Raw genomic sequence first — 19,798 nt, 5'->3', positions numbered from 1 at the left:
GGGCCATGCTAATTGCTGGGCTTAGGGTGGGGGCGGGAGCTGGCTGGGTGTTTGGAGCCTTACCTCTATACCTGCACTTTACAAAGCACTTTATCTGTTTGATTGGTGTTGGCTGGTGGTGAATGTGTGTGTGCAAGCATGATGTCAGTGGGCCGGGCTGTAGTTAGCACCCCCATTCCAGAACCTGCTACTCGGAGGGGACCAAGGCTGTTCTGGGGTACTCACGCATCTACCGGGGTGTGGGATTCACACTCCTAGGGGGGACAGGAGGGATCTTTCCAGGGATGACATGACTGGAAGAAGGTACCCCAGGGACACCTCTTCAGAGGGTGGGGTACTACTGGAGATGTGAGCACTGTGAGTCCCTTTTTTCCCATCCCACAGATCCCCAGCCTGACCGCCGTCTTCTTGGTCTTGGGCGTGGCTCAGAGCCCCCCAGTGCATGCACCCTAGACCTGACCTTCTGGGGGCCTGGGGTAATCGCCCAGACTGGGACTGCCTCCCTTCACTTAGGACTGACTGTGACCTCAAAGGGCCAGGCTTTAGTTAATCCTCAGGCCACCCCTACACCCAGCCCTGGGCTCCCGACACCTGTAAACACTGTGAAGACCCAGGTTCCTTTGTATAGCCTGGGACCCCAGTGGAGGGTTGTGCTCCTACTCCTGGCTCAGCCCTCAGCCCCAGACAGGCTCCCACGTAGCCCTGGGTTAGGTTCGGGTGTGTGTGCTTAGTCCTGGCCTGGGGTAGGGGGTGGGTGTGTGCCTGTGCGTGTGTGCATGTGCATGCCCGGGCTGTGGTGTGTGTGTCCGTGTGGAATGTGCATGTTCTGTGTGTGTATGCATGTGTGCATGTGAGAGAGACATGGTGGAGAGTGACCAACGAGAGACAGATGCCCTGAATGTGGACCCCACGTCCCTTCTCCCCCCAGACCCGTCTTGCCCACCAGCTGGGCTGTGTGCCCGGAAGAGAGGTCCCCAGCCTCACTTTTACCCCTCCGAAGCTCTGCCCAGCCTGCTCAATCGACTTCTGCCTCCTGAGCCCTGGAGTAGAGCCCCCCAAGCCCTTAGCCCCTTGCCTGGAGTTCTGACCAGCTCCTCTACCCCAGCCCCATTCTCCAACTCCCCAAGGCCCCTCATAGTAGATGGTCAGCCACTTCCTGTGTGGAGACACAAAAATGGGGCAAGAGGCATGCCCGCCTTCCCCAGCCTCCCTGGCGGCTGTCTGGTGCATCTGCCTCCCCGCGACATCGGCGGGGGACATCAGGACTAGACGGGGCCTCCCAGACGTCAGCCACTGCACCACACCCACGACAGAGCCTGGAACCCTGACGACAACGCCTGTGCATCATGAGACCCACCCAGCTTCCAGGTCAGTTTCTGCCGTGCCCCTCGCGCCCCCTCTTATTTCATCTAGGTGACACACCTGTCTTAGATTCAGAATCCAGAGTTGAGAGTTTGTCTTCTGATGCATAATAACACGCTTACTTGAGTGGAAAAGTAACAAAACGCCATCAGACTTTTACTGAAGAAAATTGTTTGGCTGATTGATTTGTCAGTGAGGCTGCGACTGGATATGCCCCACAAATTGGAGGAGCTAAATTTGCATTTTTTGAGGTTTTGATAAATCTTTCCTTATCTTTTCTCTATTTTTATCTCTACCTGAACCTATCTACCTACCTGTGTCTATCAGATTTCTCTAGCACTCTCTGTAGCATATGTGCTCTGTTTCTCTGTCTTTCTCTCTCTCTTTATATATCCATCCACCCATCCACCTAAATCACGTATATAGCATATGATATGCCAGAGGTTAAACTTGGTATGAAAAAGTCATGTTGCTAATTAAAAAATGGGCTGAGGGAGATAAATGCTATTTCAAAATTCCTGTACCAGGTGTGCAGGTAAAAATGTTTGCCCAGCCCTGGTCTAGGGTATCCACTGCTCCTCTGCCAAGTTCTCAGGCTCAGTGATTATTCTCCAGTTCACACTATTGATGTTCTCTTAATGGCATGTGGGTGGGGTGGGATGGGGTCTTGAGCTGGGTGCTGGGCAGGATGGCTACTGCAAAGGCACCTACTTCATGCCTTACCTGGATCCAGGCCCAGCTCACAGACCCTGGGTCCTTCCTCCTGTCCCTCCAGTCTTGGGGGGTCCATCTCATGCCGACCTGTCCCCATGAGCTCCATCATCAGAGCTCCCATCACCCAGGGCTGAGTCACTGTCACCTGTGACTGCTGTATCCAGGGGCTGGCCTGTCCATCACCATGGGCTCCATTATCTCAGGCTTCCATCACTTTCATCTGGTCACTGTCACCTGCAATCACCATGTCCAGGGGCTGGCCCATCCATCACCATGGGCTTCATCATCTTGGATTCCCATCACCTCTACCTGGTCACTGTCACCTGTGACCACCGTGTCCAGGGGCTGGCCTGTCCATTACCATGGGCTCCATCATCTCTGGCTCCCATCACCTCCACCTGGTCACTGTTACCTGCTACCACTGTGTCCAGGGGCTGGCCCATCCATTACCATGGACTCCATCATCAGGGCTCCCTTCACCTCCACCTGGTCTCTGTCATCATTCTGGCACAGCATCTCATCCTGTCACTCTGGATCTGGCCTCCCAGCCGCATCACCTGCCTCCCCTCCATCATGCTTCAGGTCTCATTCTGGCCTCCAGGGCCTTGTACACCCTAGGCTTTCATTCATTGCACATCCAGTGAAGGCCTACTGTGTGCCAGGCCCTCGGCGACACACACGCGCCACAGATGCAGTCGAGCCTGAGCCAGGACTGTGGGGCCTAGGGTGCAGAGAGGGGCTTGACTGACTGCTGCGGGGAGGGGTTCGGGAGGCCCAGAGACCAGGCTGCTGGGGCCTGGACAGGGAGGTCAGCTGTGTCATCCTTCCTTTCTGTGGGTGTCATCCTCACTCCTGGCCCCTGCTGGGCCGGGGATTTGGGCAAGGCACCTTGAGCTCTGTAAGTGCCAAACACATACCCTCAAACAAAGAAGGGGCCTTGTAAACTCAGTGATTGTACTATGCCCTCCCAGGAAGGAGAGTTGTGTGAAGTGTTTTGCTGCAGATATTAGAAATCACACCCATCCCCTAGGTTAGGAATAACAGCACCCTACCTCCCAATTTCAAGTGTTTGCTGCTGCGGGGGAGGCCAGAGGCACCTGGTGGGGAAAGGGTGTCAAATCGCCAGAGGTCCCCTGGGAAAGCTAGATTCAAGGGGCTTTATGCTTAATGAGAACTGACCGAAATCAACTGCATCAAGTTGAAGCTTTTACCTGGGGTCACAGTGGGGGCTTGGGGGAGATCTGTGCTGGGCCCAAGACGAGCGGTGGCCTTTTCCTACTTTCGGTGTATGCCCAGGGTTATGGGGAGACGAAAGCTGGTGATGGGGGCTTGGAGGTGCCTTCGCTTTATCTTCTCACTGCTCAACCCTGCAGTGGTTTGAAGGCTGAGATAGCCCGCAGGTGCAACTCAGAGGAGAAGGGGAGATGCTGGGGGCAAAGTGAGGGTGGGCCCAGTCTGTGACGGAGTTCCCAGGGTTCTGGGGCAAAATCAGAAAATGAAGGGCAAAGCAGTGCATTTTTGTAAAGCACAGTTTATTACATTTTTAAAATTCTGAGTTGTGTCCTTGCTACCTTGGGGCTATTAAAATGTGCTTTCGTTCTCTAAAACGATGGTGGTGGGTGATGGTAATTGTTTTGTCTGTTGGTCTTTTGACCTTGCTTAGCCAAGTGTAGAATGTCAGTATCTGTGGTGGGTGTTTATAGGCTTGGAAGGGCCCAGTCTGGGAGCTGCTGGTGCCCACGAAGACTCGGGGTATCTAGGCAGACAGCGCTGGACTTGTCTTCCATGTCCCTTCAGAGACTGGAGTGGACTCGGCACTGGGGGACATTGGCCATCTTCCTGTGGGGTTCCAGGTTTGCAGATTTGAAATTCTGCCTTTGGTGGGTTAACTCCTGTCACTTTCAAGAGTGTTCGGTTGCACATTTTTATTTGCTTTTGATTCAGAATTGGCGTGGCAGGTGGAGGCCCAGGGGGTCTATTGAGATGAGGTGGCCCTGGGTCTCCCATCTTCACCCCTGTGCGAGGGGTGCTCCTCACGGGGCTGTTCACCACGGTGAAAGACCATTCATAGGCTCCTGTGTCCCTCTGAGCACCTCCCCCAGTCCCCCACCCCATCCAGTTCTCCTTGAGGCCTGAACACCGCACCCTGGTGGCTTCCCTCCCTGGGCTCTCTCAGGGAACCTGTGTCACTAGGTCACTTATTCAGCAGATATTTTGGATGATGATGTGCTGGCTTGTGGGCCCACGTGGTTGTGCCTTGATGGAGCTGGTTGTTGGAGAGTGTCAGGTGTGGTGTGCAGAGCAGAGGAACCAAGGAGGCGGTCTAGAAGGGAGTGCAGGAACAATGGAACGTGCAGAGGTCCCAGTGGTGTCTACTACTCTCCACTACGCTGCATAGAGAGCCAGGTTGAGGTAGGGGCACTGGATGCAGGTGGTGTGGTCCATCCAGAGCCTTCCCCTTGCATCCCACCCTGCATGATTGGGTGTCTTCAGGTACCCTGGGGGTCTCTGTGTGCGGGGCCCCTGGAGGAGCAAGGAGGCAAGAATAGGGCAAGGTGCAGCGGGTGCACAGGGGGTGTACTGCTTGGGCTGGCTGTCCCTCGCTGTTGCAGCTCTAACTACTAGCAGCAGGCGTCCCATCTGATGTTCCGGGCGCTTGCCCCAAGCTTCCGGGAGGAGGGTCGCGGCCATAGTCAGTAGGTGGGGGGTGAGAACGGCTTCATACAGGAGTTGATGCACAGTTATCCAGCTCCTATATGATGCCTTTCTTCATCCCCTTCAACCACTCGCAGCCCCCGGACCCTCCTCTGCACCCTGGCTGCTGGAGCGGGTCCTGGAGCTGCCCCCCTGCCCGTCCCGCCTGGCTTGCTGTGGGCTCTCTCTCTCTTCCACAGCTCTCCGAGTTCCTGGAGGGGGGGATCTGGAGGGTGAAGCCTGTCCCCTCCAGTGGGCATGTTCCTAGGCTGGACACACGGCCAACTTCTGACTCCCACAAAATGGGGGCAGCCTGGTGGCTAAAGCGAGCTCCTCAGAGAGGACCTGGCTCCCAGGACAGGCACACTTTGGAGAGAGGGTGCCCTTTGTCCAGGACTGGGAGGGGGTTTTGGACAGAGCAGGTGTGACCCTTCTGTGGCCATAGGAGGAGGGTCTCCTTGAGGGACCTCGGTCTCTACCCAGGACTCTTCATGACCAGGAGGCCGAGGCCCCTCTCAGGCGGCCTCTTACTCTCAACAGATACGTCTCCCATCACCACCACCTTCCTCAGCTTGTCTCACTGGAATCTTGGCCTCTGTTAGCAAGAAGTTCCCGCAGGCACCCCTTTCTGCCCCTTGGGCCAGCCCTGCCTATGCCAGATGCCTTGGGGTGCTAGACCACCGATTCAGGTCCCGTGCATGGTGGGCGACGACTCATGCCATGCCCCTGTGCTAACGGAACCATTAAATTAACCCCACTAACCAGCCCTGGCAGCCAGCCCAGGTGCACATGGTGGGCGGGCAAAGCAGGAAGGTGGCCATGCCCTGGAGCCCCTTCTCTCCTGTACAGCCCCACCTTCTGCCTCTGCTTTTTTACCTGTCATCTGTCATGGTATCAGGATGGACATGGTGGCCTTGTTGAGTTGAGGAAGGCATCCCTGGTGAAGGACAGCTTGAGAAAAGGCAGGGAGCAGTGGGGGTCTGTTGTGTGCTCTTGCTGGGTGGAATGGGGTTGGGGCAAGATGTATGACTGGGAAGACAAGGTCCCATCATAGAAAGATGGTGTCCGGCCAGGGCGACCTTCGTCCTGCTGGGATGCTCAGCCCACACCTATGTCCGGCCGTTTTGTCTGAAGCCTTGATTTATCTTAAGTGTCTATAGATGGGGTATACGCTGCGTAACATCTCTTGTTATTTGATGTAATGTCTACATCAGGATATAACTGATACATACGGTTTGGCACCCAACACCATTGTGTGAACCTGTCACTTAGAGAAGTCCCTTGTCATACTGCCTCCTGTTCGCCAAGACTGGGCATCTTCCCTTCCTCCTGGGACTCTTCCCTGCCTCTCCCCTTCCTCCCTTGCATTATTCTTGCCTCTTCCCTTCCTCCCCTGCCGTTCCCCTGCCTCCCATGCCTCTCCCCTTCCTCCCTTGCATTATTACTAACTCTCCTTCCACCTCTACCTCTCACCTGCCTCCCCTGCCCTCCCCACCACCTCCCTGGCCCCTCCTCTGCCTCTCCCCATCCTCCCTTGCATTATCCCTCTTCCCTTTCTGCTCTGCGTCTCCCCTTCCTCCCCCTTTCCTCTCCTCTGTGTCCCTTAGCCCTCCCCTTCTTCCCTGCCCCTCTTCTCCCTCCCCTGCCTCCCCTGCCCTTCCCTTGCCTCCTTTTCCCCTCCCTTGCCTCTTGCCTTATCCCTTTCCCCTCCCCTTCCTCCCCTTCCTCCCCTGCCTCTCCTCTGTCTACCCTAGCCCTCCCCTTCCTCCCTTGCTCCTACCCTTCCTCACCCCTTCCTCCCTTTCATCATCCCTACCTCTTCCTTGCCTGCCTCTCCCCTTCCTACTTTGCTTTATTCCTGCCTGTCCCCTTGCTGACCTCCCTCTCTTGTTCCTTTCCTTGCCTCTCCCCTTCCTCCACCTTTCTCTCTTCTGCCTCCTCTAGCCCTCCCCTTCCTCCCCAACCCTCCTTTTTCTCCCCTGCTTCCCCTGCCCTTCCCCTGACTCTCTTGCCCTTTACCTTCCGCCCTTGCATTAAACTTACACCCTTCCCCACCTTGCCTCTCCCCTTCCTCTACTTCCACTCCCCTTTCTCCTTGCATCATCCCTACTTCTCCCCTTCTTCCTCTGCCTCTACCCTACCTCTCCTCTGTTGCCCCTAGCCATCTCCTTCCTCTCCTTCCTCCCTTGCGTCATCCATGCCTCTCCCCTTCCTCCCCTGCCACTCCCATTCCTTTCCCCTTCCTTCTTTTCCTCTTCCCTTCCTCCCCTTCCTCTCTTCTTCGTCCCCTGCCTCTCCCTTTCCTCCCCTGGCTCTCCTCTTCCTCCCCTTCCTCTCTCCTTCCTCCCCTGCCTCTCCCCTGCCTCCTCTTCCTCTCCCCTGTCTCCTCTGGCTCTCACCTGTTCACCTGCCTCCCCTGCCCCTCCCCTTCTTCTCTTGCCTCATCTCTACCTTTCCCCTTCCTCCCCTGCGTCTTGCCCACCTCTCCCCTTCCTCCCCTGCCTCTCCTCTTCTTCCCCTGCCTCTCTGCTGTCTCCTCTGGTTCTCCCCTTACTCACCTGCCTCCCCTGCCCCTCCCCTTCTTTCCTTGCATCATCCCTACCTCTTTCCTTCCTCCCCTGCCCCCTTGCCTGCCTCTCCCCTTCCTCCCCTGCCTCTCCCCATCTCCTGTAGCTCTCCCCTTCCTCACCTGCCTCCCCGCTCGTCCCCTTCTTCCCTTGCATTATCCCTACCTCTCCCCTTCCTCCCCTTCCTCTCCCCTTCCTTCCCTCTCCCCTTTCTCTCGTTCCTCTCCCCTATCTATTCTGGCTCCTGCCTTTCTCACCTGCCTCCACTGCCCCTTCCCTGCCCTTCCCTTTCCTCCCTTGCCTCTCCCATTTCTCCCTTGCCTCTCCCCTTCCTCCTGTTCCTCTATCTTTCCTCCCGTTTCTCTCCCCTTCTTCCTGTTCCTCTCCCCTTACTCCCTTGCCTCTCCCCTTCATCCCGTCTCTCCTCTTCCTCTCCTGCTTCTCCCCTTCATTCCCTTCCTCCCCTCTTCCTTCCCTTCCTCTCCCCTTCCTCCCCTCTTCCTCCCGTTTCTCTGCTTTCTCCCCTTCTTTAACCTTTCCTCCCCTTCCTTTCCTCTTCCTTCCCTGCCTCTCTCCTTCTTCCCCTGCTTCTCCCCTTCCTCCTCTTCCTTTCCCCTGCCTCCTCTGGCTCTTGCCTACCTCACCTGCCTCTCCTGCCCCGCCTCTGCCTCTCCCCTTCTTCTCTTGCATCATCTCTACCTTTCCCTTTCCTCCTCTTCCCCTTGCCTGCCTCTCCCCTTCTTCCCCTGCCTCTCTGCTGTCTCCTCTGGCTCTCCCCTTCCTCTCCTGGTTCTCTCTTGCCCCGCCCCTTCTTCTTTTGCATCACCCCTACCTCTTCCCTTTCTTCCTTTCCTCTCCTCTTCCTCCCCTTTCTCTCCCTTTCCTTCCTTTCCCCTTCCTCCCTGCTACTCCTATCCCTTTCCTTTCCTCTCCCCTTCCTCCCGTTCCTCTCCGCTATCTACTCTTGGTCTTGCTTTTCTCACCAGCCTCCCCTGCCCCTTCCCTCCTCTCCCTTTCCTCCCCTGCCTCTTTCCTTCCTCCCTTGCCTCTCCCCTTTCTCCCCTGCCTCTCCCTTTCCCCTCCTCCCTCTCCCTTCCTCTTTCCTTCCTCCCCTTCCTCTCCCCTTCCACCCCTGTCTCTCCCCTCCCTCCCCTGCCTCTCCCCTTCCTTTCCCCTGTCTCCCATGGCTCTCGCCTACCTCACCTGCCTCTCCTCCACTCCCCTGCTTCTCCTCTTCTTCCCTGGCATCATCCCTACCTCTCCCTTTCCTCCCTTGCCTCTCCACTGCCTCTCCCCTTCCTCCCTTCTTTAACCCTTCCTCTCCCCTTCCTCCTCTTTCTCTCCCCTTCTTCCCTCATCCTTCCCTGCCTCTCCTCTTCCTGCCCTGCCTCCCTCCTTCCTCCTTTGCCTCTCTCCTTCCTCCCCTGCCTCTCCCCTTCCACCTCTGCCTCTCCTCTTCCTCCCCACCTCTCTCTTCCTCCCTTCCCTCTCCCCTCTCTCCCCTGCCTCTCCTTTCCTCTCCTGCCTCTCCCCTTCCTCCCTTCCTCTCTCCTTCCTCTCCCCTTCCTCCCCTGCCTCTCCTCTTCCTCCTGTTCCTCTACCCTTCCTCTCCTGCCTCTACATTTCTTCCCCTTCCTCTCCCCTTCCTCCCTTGCCTCTCCCCACCTGTCCCCTTCCTCCTCTGCGTCTTGCCTTTGTCTCCTGCCTCTCCCCTTCCTTCCCTCCCTCTCCTGCCTCTCCCACCTCTCCTCTTCCTCTTCTGTCTCTCCCCTTTCTCCCCTTCCACCCTTGCCTCTCCTGTTCCTCCTCTGCCTCTCCCCTTCCTCCCCTGCTTCTCCCCTTCCTCCTGTTCCTCTACCCTTCCTCTCCGCTTCCTTCTCTTCCTCTCACCTTTCTCCCCTTCCTCCCCTGCCTCTCCCCTTTCTCCCTTTCCTTTCCCTTGTCCCCTCTGGATCTCACCTATGTCACCTGCCTCCCCTGCCCTTCCCCTGCTTCTCCCCTTCTTCCTCGCATTATCCCTACCTCTTCCTTTTCTCTCTTGCCTCTCCCCTTCTTCCCCTTCCTTTTCTGTTTCTCCCTTTCCTCCCCTGCCTCTCCCCTTCCTCTCCTCCCTCTCCTCTTCCCTCCTTGCCTCTCTCCTTCCTCCCTTGCCTCTCTCCTTCCTCCCTTGCCTCTCCACTTCCGCTCCTGCCTCTCCCCTTCCTCCCCTGCTTCTCCTCTTTTTCCCTTGCCTCTACCCTTTCTCACCTGCCTCTCCCCTTCCTTCCCTTCCTCTCTCCTTCCTCCCCTTCCTCTCCCCTTCTGTGCCTCTAGCCTTCCCCCTCTTCCTCTCTCCTTCTGCCCCTGCTTTTCCCCTTCTTCCCCGCCTCCCCGGCCTCTCTCCTTCCTCCCCTGCCTCTCCCCTTCCTCTCCCCTGTCTCCTCTGACTCTCTTCTTTACCTGCCTTCCTTGCCCCTCCCCTGCCACTCCCTTTCTTCTCTTGCATCATCCGTACCTCTCCCTTTCCTCACCTGCCTCCCCCCTTCTTCCGTGCCTCTCCCCTGCCTCTCCCCTTCCTTCCCTCCCTTTCCCCTTCTTTCTTTTCCTCTCCCCGTCTCCTCTGGCTCTTGCCCACCTCCCCTGCCTTCCTGCCCTTCCCCTTTGTCTTCCATTCTTCTCTTGCATCATGTCTACTTCTCCTACCTCCCCTGCCTCTCCCGCCACTCCCCTTCCTTACCTGCCTCCCCTGCCCTTCACCTGCCTTTACCCTTCTTCCCTTGCATCATCCCTACCTCTCCCCTTCCTCTCTTGCCTCTCCCCTTCCTCCTTTCCTTTCTTTCCTGCTTCTCTGAACTTCAGATCTCCAAGGAGATACTCACTTCAAGGGGTGGACAATGTCTGGCACGTAGTAGACCCATGGTTCTCCACCCTCTGCTGGAGTTAGGCCTTCCTGGGGCTTGGGTGGCTAGGGCAGTGCCTGGGAATCTGCATGTTCAACAGCTGCCCTTGATGATCCTGTTACGGGTGGCCCAAGGGCCTCACTCGAGAAAAGCTTTATAGAAAGTGGTCCATGCTTGGTGCTTCCTTTCTGCCCTGGCTCCCCTCTACTGAGAAAGAAGCCTGTTGCCGAGGCCTCCATACTTGTTTGATTCTCTGTCTTTTCTAGGCACCTTCTCTTTGCCTTTGGCCTGCTTAAACAGACCTTCCAGGAGGGCCCAAGTTTGGCCACCACCATGGGGTGTGGCATGAAGGTTTAGTGGCAGCGTTTCAGAACCCTGTTTGTTCTGGAAGACCCTGAGCAAAGGTCAGGATGAGGGTTCTGTGTGGGTCTAAGATTGCCCCTTGAGGGCTTGGGTTGTGACCCGAGTGCCCCTGGCCCAGCACAGGGCCTTGGGGGGAGGTGGGAGCCTGCCTTTTTTTCCCTCACGTTTGGGAGCAGGCTGGGGGCTGCCTGGTGGGCGGGAGGAGATTTCAAGTGATTGATTGGAGCTATCATAGGGGTGTTTGTCAGAGCCAACTGATCTGATCCACAGCTCCTGGAGGGGTAGATCCGGAGCTGAGTGGTGAGTAGTTGCGTTGCCTGGGGCGTGTGCGGCTGAGTGGCTGAGTGCCCAGCAGTTCTGCGTGGCATGGACTGGGCTTGCTGGAAGCCAGCTGACCCAGGCCAGGGCTGGGGGTGGGTGGGAGGTAGGTACTGATCCTTGGGGCTGGGGGTGGTGGTGGGAGGTGGGCGCATTCACACTTGGTTGTGAGAAGGCCCGGCCTGGGCCCATGTGATTGTCAGCCTTTCTGGGCTGGGCCCCACTGTGGGAGCAGCCAGGTGACTGGTCTTCTCACCTCCTTTGTGGTGGCCGTGATGTCATAACCCAGCACGTCACTTAATCTTAACCTCTTCCTTTTTTTTTTTTTAGGAGACTCAAGGTTTGTTTTGTGCTTTTCTCCACTTTTTCTGGGCTAGTAGAAGCATAATAACCCAATGGTTTTGTTCTGTCAGTAGTTCTCCAGGCCTGGGAGCTGCCTCTTTCATTTGTGAAATGGGGATAAAGCCCCCTCTGGCTGGGTTGGTGGGGAGGGGGACCCAGCAGGCAAGGATGCTGCCCTTTGCTAAGGTAGGATGCCGAGACCACTATCATGCTAGGAGCCCACTCCTATGTGTGCTCCTGACCCTGCGAGCATGTGAGTGGGTGTATGTGTGAGCGTGAGAGTATATGTATTGTGTGAGTGTATGTGTGTGTGAGTGCAGGGGGTGTATATGTCTGTGTGCGAGTGTACTACTGTGAGAGCGTCTGAATGTCTGTGAATGTGCGAGTGCATGTATTTGTGTGTGTCTGTGTGTGTGTGCTAAATGCACATGCCTTCGTGGGCATCCTGACCCCGCTGCAGGCAGGGCGAAGCAGGCCTCATTTGACATCAGCCCCCCTTGAGGCCCTCCTGTTTTTGCTCTTCCCCCTGTGAGGGTGGTCCTGGGCTGTTGGGGGCTGGCGCATCAACTAGCTTACCCATCCACCCTCATTAGCAGAGGATGCCCACCCCTAGGCTAAGCAGGGGAGGAGGTTTGCCCTGGAGGCCTAGCCCTGGGACTCCCAGTCTCCTCCTTCATGGGTGTGGCCCCCTCCCACCATTCCGGGCCTCCTCTGGGGGAAAGGCACCTTTATTTGAGCTCACTTTAAGGGATTTGGGGACCCCAAGAAGAGTGTCATTTGGCATCAGAGGGGGGTTTTAGAATCCAAGGTCCTTTGAAGATTGCGTCTTGCCGTCCTTGACCTCCCCTCCCACAGCCCCATTCCGTGGATGGGCAAACAGGCCCAAGGTGGGCCGCCACCCACTCAGGTCGCCTGGCATCTTGGAGTTGGGGCTTGGGACCCAAGCTCACTGTGCCTTAGGGGGACAGACCTTGCTGTGCTGCGTGGTTGGGGGGATGCTGGGGGTCTTGCTACTTAGTCCCTGGCCTTGAAGCAGGAGACCTGTCAGTGATCTCTTGGGGCTGCAGCTGGGGTGGCGTGCTGGGATAAACAGATAGACACACTGCCCTTGGGCTCCAGGGGCCACTGTTATGTCAGCTATTTGGGGGGACCTTTGCTGGGTCCCCTGGCCATAGTTGTGCTCAGGTGTGGATGGAGTGGCCCAGGGTGAGGGGACAGAGACCTCTGAGGAGGGGCCCAGTCTTGGCCCAGGGATGAAGAGCTTTATTAGTGACCCTTGGGAATCCTCCCAGCGGCCTTGATGGTTCCGAGTGACAGATGGGGAAACTGAGGCTTGGAGGGGGCGCCATGCAGCTGGGTGTGGGTGGGGCCGTTGGGAACTTCATTGTTAGGTGGGAGAGTCCAAGAGAGTTACTGGGCCCCTGACTTTGAACCTCGGGATCCTGACCATGATCTCTGGGTACTGCTGTCAGGGGTAGATTCCTTGGAGAGACAAACGGGTGGGCATGTGGCCCATTATCCCTTTGGGACCAGGGAAGGCACAAGGCATAAGGGTGGTGTCAGTGGGACACAGCCGAGCCCAGTGCTGGGTGGCTCTGGGCAGGGCCCTTCTGTCCTCTGGAACCCAGGTACACGCAGAGGTTGGGGTGGGGTGGGGAGGAAGGGGTTCAGGTTCCCTGGGCTTGGGAACATGAGAGCTCTGGGGTCAGTGAGGGAAATAGCTGGTTCAAGGCCATGCTGGGGAGGGGGAGGGGCCACCCTGTCCAGGTTAGTTAAGCCCTTACCTTTGAACTCAGAGATCTGGGGTGATCTCAGGGTGTCTGGTCGGGGCAGATTCTGGCTCAGAGGCAGACCTGCTGTTTGGTGTGTAGGGCTCATGGGCGTGGACCTCTGTGTCATGAGGCCCAAGTTCACACTGGGTGGGAGGGTCCATGTTCCCATCGTTTTGCCCTATTGCAGAGGTGTGCCCCTTGCCCCCTAGCGCAGGTACCCCTCCCAGCGGGGGTGAGAACCAGGTCCTGGGCGGTGTGGCCCCTTGCCCCGTGGGGGGCATGCGTGTGTGTGGGTGCATGCTTGCATGCACACGTGTGTGTGTGGCTTGGTGGGCGTGTGTGACATGGTGAGCTGTGTGAGCTGAAAGTGAGAGCAATGCCCCCTCAGTATGCTTTCCTGGGGACCCCTCTGGAAGACAGGCGTCCATGGGTCACATGCAGGCATTGTGACCCTCTGAAATGGGGACCAGGGCCTTCTCCAGGGGGCCAGGGGGCTTGAGGCCAAGGCTCCCTGGTACCCAAAGACCCAGACTGCCCACCCCTCCTTTCTCCCATGACAAGAACGCCTGCCTGGGCACAGGTGGGGTTGTGGGTCTCAGGGCCCCCTGCTCAGAGCTCTCAGGAAGGACAGCTCCCAATGCCCCCTCTGCATCCCTCCCGAGGTGCTCCTGTGGGGAGCGGTACCAGAGGTAAGCCTCAGGGGGTGGCGCATTCCCCAGGCAAGGGGAACAACCAGAGCCCTGTCTCTGGGGCAACAGGTGGTCACTTTTGTGACAGGCCTCCTGATTGTCTGGCAGTCCCCAGATGGGGACTGTTTTAGAGGACGGCCCAAGGCTGGCCTCTGAAAACCTAGCTTTTCCTACCCCACCTCACCCTGCCTGATCCCCCTCCTGCCTGTGCCTGCCCCACCTGCCCCACCTGCCCCCTGTCCTCCTACTTCACCTGCCTCCCATCTTACCTGCCCCTTGCCCTCTCTATCCTACCTGCCCCCATCCTGCCTGCCCCGCCTCACTGACCCCTTACCTCACCTGCTTTCCGCCCACTTATTCCTCACCCTACCATTGCAGAACAAACCAGAAAGTCAAATACTCTTTTATTTTGTTTTATTTAAGGAGGGCGTGTGTAAGTGAAAAGGTGAGAACGTAGGGGAAGGAGAGAGGGTCTCCTCCTCTTGGCAAAGAGCGGTGGTCAGGTCAGGGCCTCTCAGCTGCTCAGCATGGTCTACTGTGTCTCGGGGTCTTCACCAGAGTCTCTCGGAGCCCCTTCCCCTTTATCCTGGGGCCTGGGCCCCAGGGCTCTCCCTGTTGTGGCAGGGAAGGCAAGTCCCTCAAGGGCAGTCACCCATTCAGTCAGTGTCCTGTGGCCTCTGGGTCCTCGATGTCACGGGAGACGCCATGGAGTGCAAGTCTGGTAAGTGGCAGTCAACACTGGTACGTTGGGACAGTCCTGGAGCATCCAGGTAAGAGCTTGGGCCCACTTTCTCAGTCTCAGAGTTCAGAGCAGGGTCAGAGAACTGAGCCAGGCGGTGGGAGGCAGCTTGCTTTGCAGGGTGGGCTGGGGCGGCAACACAGCACGCCATGAGACTCGGGTGGTGGGTGGGGGAGCAGGGAGCCCAGGGGAGCAGGAACTGTGGCTTCAACACACCAGGAGCACCTGCGACGGAGGTAGAAGTCAGTGGAACACCCGAGGTCAGTGTCCCAGGATGATACAGGGTGGCCAGTGCGCCTGGCCCCTGCTTGCTTGGCTGCATCTGTTGTGCCTGCATCTTCACCTGGCCTGGGGTCATGGGGTCATTCTCTGCTCATCACTGCTTCCTCCTCTCATTGATTACACTCCCAGATGTGGGCCTGGGACCTGGAGAATTTAGACGGTGGGGTTGTGTAGCCCTGAGACTGGCTCTGGGCTTCTGATGGATCATGGTCCATAGCTGTTGATGGTAGTGCTGGTGAATGATGAGTTGCCCTTCACAAGTGGGGTCCCCCAGGGCCAGGAGCAGCAGGGAGGGAGCGCCGGGTCTGAGCTAAGCACGTGGAGGCACAAGGAGGTTGGAGGAGACCCTGGGAGTGTTGGGGGCAGAGGGGGCGAGGCGGCGCCTCCCCGGGAGCAGGTGTTTTCAGTCAAGGTCTGTCTGTGTCTTTGTTGTCATTGGGTAGTTCTTCTAGCCTTGCCTCTTCCCTTGGTGGGCTCGCCCGCACAGTGCTAGGGGGAGCCTGGGCTCCTGCCATCCTCAGAAAACGAATCAGGAGTCTGCTCACCAGCCCCCGGGCGAGCAGGGCTGGCCGTCCTTGGGCAGCTCGGGTGTGGCGCAGGAGGGCGAGGATGGCGGGGTGGGCCTGGCTGTGTCTTGGGATGGGGAGGGCCACGGTGGCCGTGTCCCTCAGCAGGGCCTCTTGCACAGTGCTCTCTTGATCGTCCTGCGGGGTGTCTTGCAGGCCGTCATGCAGGCCACCTTGACGGTAACGTTGCAGGTCGCCCTGCGGGGCTTCTCGCAAGACGACATTCTCCTCGTTAACGATGTGCAATTCCAGGTAGCGTGGCCTGCGTGGGACCGGGTGGCTTTCCTCTCCGGGGGTGACTCTGACACCAAAGAACTCACACAGCATCAACCAAAAGCTGGGGGTCAGCTGCAGGCCTTGGTAGGCCTGGGGGCGCAGGGCATCGCGCTGCCAGTGGCCAGGGCCCAGGAACAGCTCGGCCAGCTCTTGGGATTGGATGACGTTGGTGTCCACGAGGGGCGGCATCTGAATGAGGAGATCAGCTATGGCAGTGGCCATGCCACTGTTGGTGATGAGGGACCAGTCCAGGATGAGGCACACTGGGAGCCTGGGTCGGGGCTGAGCCACTAGTGGGGCTGATGCCATTAGCTGCAGGAACCATGGCCTCAGCTTGAGCAGCAGAAGGATGGTGGTCAGGGTCATGTTGCTCTGCCAGAGCAAGAAGCTCCGTAAGAAGTGCAGAACGACCGCCTTCACCTGGGTAGTACCAAAGTGAATGAGGAAGGTACTGATTATTTGGTCAATTGGTAGCAGAGTCGGTATCTCCTGCTGGACATTCTGCCCACTTGGCTGGCCCTCGTGTAGTGCGTCTCCGTTCTCCCCTTCTTGCCTGGATGCTGACACCTGGCCACTCGGGAATGCCGTGCAGGACAAGAGCAGCAGGGGCTGAGCTTCCAGGCGGTGGCTCCTGTGAGGCAGCTGTACCCGGTGACCATCTTGGGTTGGCCACTCCATGACGTCAAAGTTGAAGTGGGAGAAGAAGAAGACCCAATGCCCGGGGAGAAGTACGGTGAGCCTGTCATTATTCAGAGAGGCTAGATCCTCTGTGTTGAGAAGGATCATGATGGGCTCCTCGGTGTTCTCCAGGTAGCGGCACCACACCGTGAAGGCAGCCCGTATGGGGAGGATCCTCATCTCCAGTCGAGAGTAGTCATCTTCGATAGGCGAGATGTTGCGGGAGTAGAAAGCACAGTAGACCTTCTTACCGGTCTGGTTATCCACTTGGATCAGGGAGGCATATATGGATGTCTTGGTGATGCCGGTTTCTAAGAAGAAGGGGTTCTGGGGCTTTGGGTGGTGGAGAAGTGGTGCCTTCCGGAACGCCCTCTTCAGGCGCATGAAGGCCACTTGTTGCTCGTCACCCCAGTAGAAGCCCCGACGGTAGAGCAGCTGCCGAAGGAGGGGCTCGATGATGATGATGAAGTGCTCCACGAAGTGCCGGTACGGGAAGATGAATTCTATCAGGCGTCGCAGGGACTTCCTAGAGCTAGGGATGGGGTACCCTGTCACAGTGGTGATGATGCTCTTGCTCAGCTTTACCCCTTTGGGGGTGATGATGAATCCCAGGAATTCAATGGTATTTCTGTGGAACTGGCTCCTGTCCAGGGAGCAGTAGACGTTGTGCCGCCGGAAGCGGACTAGGACTTGGCGAACATGGTGGGGGTGTTCCTCTTGACTCATTGAGTAGATCAGGACATCCCGGCCATAAGAGAGCACAAAGTAACCTAGCATGCCCTGAAGGATGTAATGAATCACTCTCTGAGGTATGATAGGGTTTGGGGAGATCGCAAAAGGCTGGTAACTGTTCATGTCTGGAAACTCCAACCCGAATGCTGCTCTCCATACATCTTCTGCTTGGTGTATTTTCATGCTTTCCTCCATGATGGTCCCACGCAGCTCCAGTTTTGTGAACCACGTAGCTCCGTGTAACTGGTCAAACAGTTCTGGAATCATCTGTATGTAGTCCTGTCTGTTGGTCAGCATGTCTCGCGGGTCCCAGTATTCATTGCGCAGCCTGGCTCTGTCTTGCATCCCAGTACCCACAGGTTGCCATGACGGAGTGGAGGGACATTCGTGAAAGACCTCGTCGTGATCACTGTCTCCAGCCTGCTGAAGCTCAGAGGGCTCTGATTCAGAAAGATCATCGGATCCGTCTGAGCTTGGCTGGTCGGAAGTCTCATCATCTGCTTCTCTCGGGTTAAACACGTCGGCCAGGTCGGAGTATGGGGGCAGCAGTCCGGGAAGCGAGCTCAGGCCTTGTCTTTCCAGCGCGATGCATGGCGGGGGCGGGCGGAAGCAGTTCTGCAGGCAGTAGGGAGAGTGGAAGGTGCAGCGGCCTTTGATCCAGTCCACTTCCGGGGTGTGTGTTCGGAGCCAGTCGATGCCTAAGATCATAGAGACGCTGAGTGAAGGAACGATGTCAAATTCGATGTACTCCTGGTGGTTCTGATGGGTGCACACCAGGGGTTCAGTGTAGAGCCAGACAGGCTCGTTATCCATCAGTGAGCTGTCCATGGTTTGGATTTGCCGGGGGTACGGCTTCTGGTAGAGCGCAATGTAGTGCTCTTGGGCAAACCGCTCATCCATGAAGTTGGAGCCTGCCCCAGAGTCCACCAGGGCCTGGACTGCGACACTGTGGTAGGGGCTTACTCTCACCATAAGCAGCAGGAAGATGTGGGCCCTATTGATGGTGGGATGGACTTCAGAGGGCAACCAGCTGCTCACCATCCATCTCTGTGGAGAAGGTGAATCCATCCAGGCTAGGTTTCGTGGGCGGGCTTCTGGGGGCAGCCTGAGTAGTGCTCTTCTCTCTGCCAGCTTCTCTTCTATTTGCAGGATGAGCACAATCAGATTTTCCAGACTGGCTGGCTGAGGAACCCGGAACAGATAGTGCCTGATCTCCTCGTTGAGCCCTTGGCACAGGTGGGCCTGCAGGACCTCATCCGGCCAGCCCAGGATGGGCACCAGGCTCCGGAACTCATTGATATAGGTTGCGGCAGGGCGATTCCTCTGCCTGATGTTGAACATGGCCTCTTCAGCCATTCGCAGTGCCTGCCGGTACTCAAACAAACTGGACATGGCCCCCAGGAAGCCTGAGAAGTTGCCTATCAGAGGGCTGTCATCCTGCAGGAGAGCCTTGGCCCAGTCTAAGGCCAAGCCGGAGAGGTGAGTGATGATGTACCCGATGCGGAGCCGGTCGTTAGAGAACATCCTTGGGTAGTTTTGTAAGATCAGTTGGCAGAGCACAATGAACTCGCGATATTCTCTGCGATCACCAGTGAAGGGTACTGGGAAGGGCAGTTGGCCATCGTGGATCCCGTTCATCAAGATCTCTTCTGCCACTCTTTGCTGTTCTCTGAGGTCTTGCATGTGGTAGTACGCAGAGGCAAAGGAACTCATTGTGGCCCTCGTCTCTTCAGAGACCTTTCCCACGCTTTGTTCATCGGCATCCTGTTCATCGCTAGATTCAGACAGGTCAGTGTCGCTCTCTTGCTCATCCTGGGCTCCACATGGGTTGACCGAAGGTTCTCCCATTCTACCAGATGCTTTGTTGTGTGGATCCCCCATTTCCTGGCGTGAACCGTTGCATGACTCCTCCGTGTCTTGGAGTAGGTCATTGGGTGGATCCTCAATTTCCTGATGCGGGCCACTGGATAGCTCTTCCATGTCTTGGAGTAGATCAGTGGGCAGCTCTTCCATTTCCTGGAGTGAGCCACTGGTTGGCCCCTTTCTTTCCTGGGATGAGCCACTGGCTGGCTCCAACGCTTCTTGTAGTTGGCTGCCAGATGTCTCCACGGTGGTGTTGGATGAGCCCTCGGAGGACTCCATTTGTTTTGATGATGGATTCTTACGCTCCATCATCGTCTCAAATGAGTCTTCAGAGGGTTCTATCATTTCTTCGGATGGAAAAGAATAGATTCTGAAGACTGGTGAGGTGGCGGTGTGTCCCGTCAGCAACTGGGACCACGGAGATTGGAACCTGGGGATGGGGTGGACAGGGTGGGGAGTAAAGGCAGCAGTTTAGGGTCTCAACAAGGTCAGAGTCAAGTTCTCAAAAATCAGAAGCCCAACTGATCAGAACAGAGAGGAATCGGGTCCGAGCCAGCTTCCTCGACTGGCCTCTTGGGAGAGACTGTAAAAATCTGCCAGCCCCTAACCTGGCTCCCAGGACCCCTCTGCCTGGCCTGCCTGGGGAGGTGAGACATTCACAGCCCATAAATTCTGTGGCGTGACCGGCACAGAGTGGCCGCCATGGCAAAATGTGCCAGTGGCTTCATTTCACACTGTCCCGTACGTCCGACGAACCCTTCTTCCCTTTTTGGCCACCCGAAAGCCACAGAGGTCACATCTGAGTGCTAGCCAAAGCCACCCTGGCAAGTCCAGCACTCTGGAGCAAGCCCAGTCTCTGTGTTTGTGGAGGCAGGATTCTCCCTCAGTGATCCCAGCTCTTTAACACGTTCATGGAAGAGGATAAGACGCCACTTGGCCTTTCTCCTGCCCTTTGGATCAGC

General features: G+C 57.2%; 1 protein-coding gene across 1 annotated transcript; it reads right to left on the bottom strand.

Moving 5' to 3' along the window:
• Nucleotides 1–4,854: 4,854 nt before the first annotated feature.
• RTL1 (retrotransposon Gag like 1) lies at nt 4,855–19,181 on the bottom strand. Its single transcript, XM_049897549.1, has 3 exons — nt 15,267–19,181; nt 13,024–13,129; nt 4,855–4,982 (listed from the first exon to the last, which is right to left on the bottom strand). Exons 1-3 carry the CDS (start codon nt 19,179–19,181, stop codon nt 4,855–4,857), a joined length of 4,149 nt encoding a protein of 1,382 aa, XP_049753506.1.
• Between the last annotated feature and the right edge of the window lie 617 nt (nt 19,182–19,798).

This window comes from Elephas maximus, chromosome 10 (genome assembly GCF_024166365.1).
Source record: "Elephas maximus indicus isolate mEleMax1 chromosome 10, mEleMax1 primary haplotype, whole genome shotgun sequence".
NCBI lineage: Eukaryota > Metazoa > Chordata > Mammalia > Proboscidea > Elephantidae > Elephas > Elephas maximus.
This window is presented reverse-complemented; position numbering and strand designations above follow the sequence as displayed.

Bases quoted from the DNA above. Each gene is read 5' to 3' on its own strand.
- RTL1 (XM_049897549.1), bottom strand. From the start codon at position 19,181: ATGATAGAACCCTCTGAAGACTCATTTGAGACGATGATGGAGCGTAAG. The intron at 13,130-15,266 runs GTGAGCAGACTC...CTCATGACACAG, and splicing joins CCCTGCTCGCCCGGGGGCTG to AGGTCCACGCCCATGAGCCC. The intron at 4,983-13,023 runs GTAAGGGCTTAA...CCCCCCCTCCAG, and splicing joins CCAGATCTCTGAGTTCAAAG to GAACTCGGAGAGCTGTGGAA.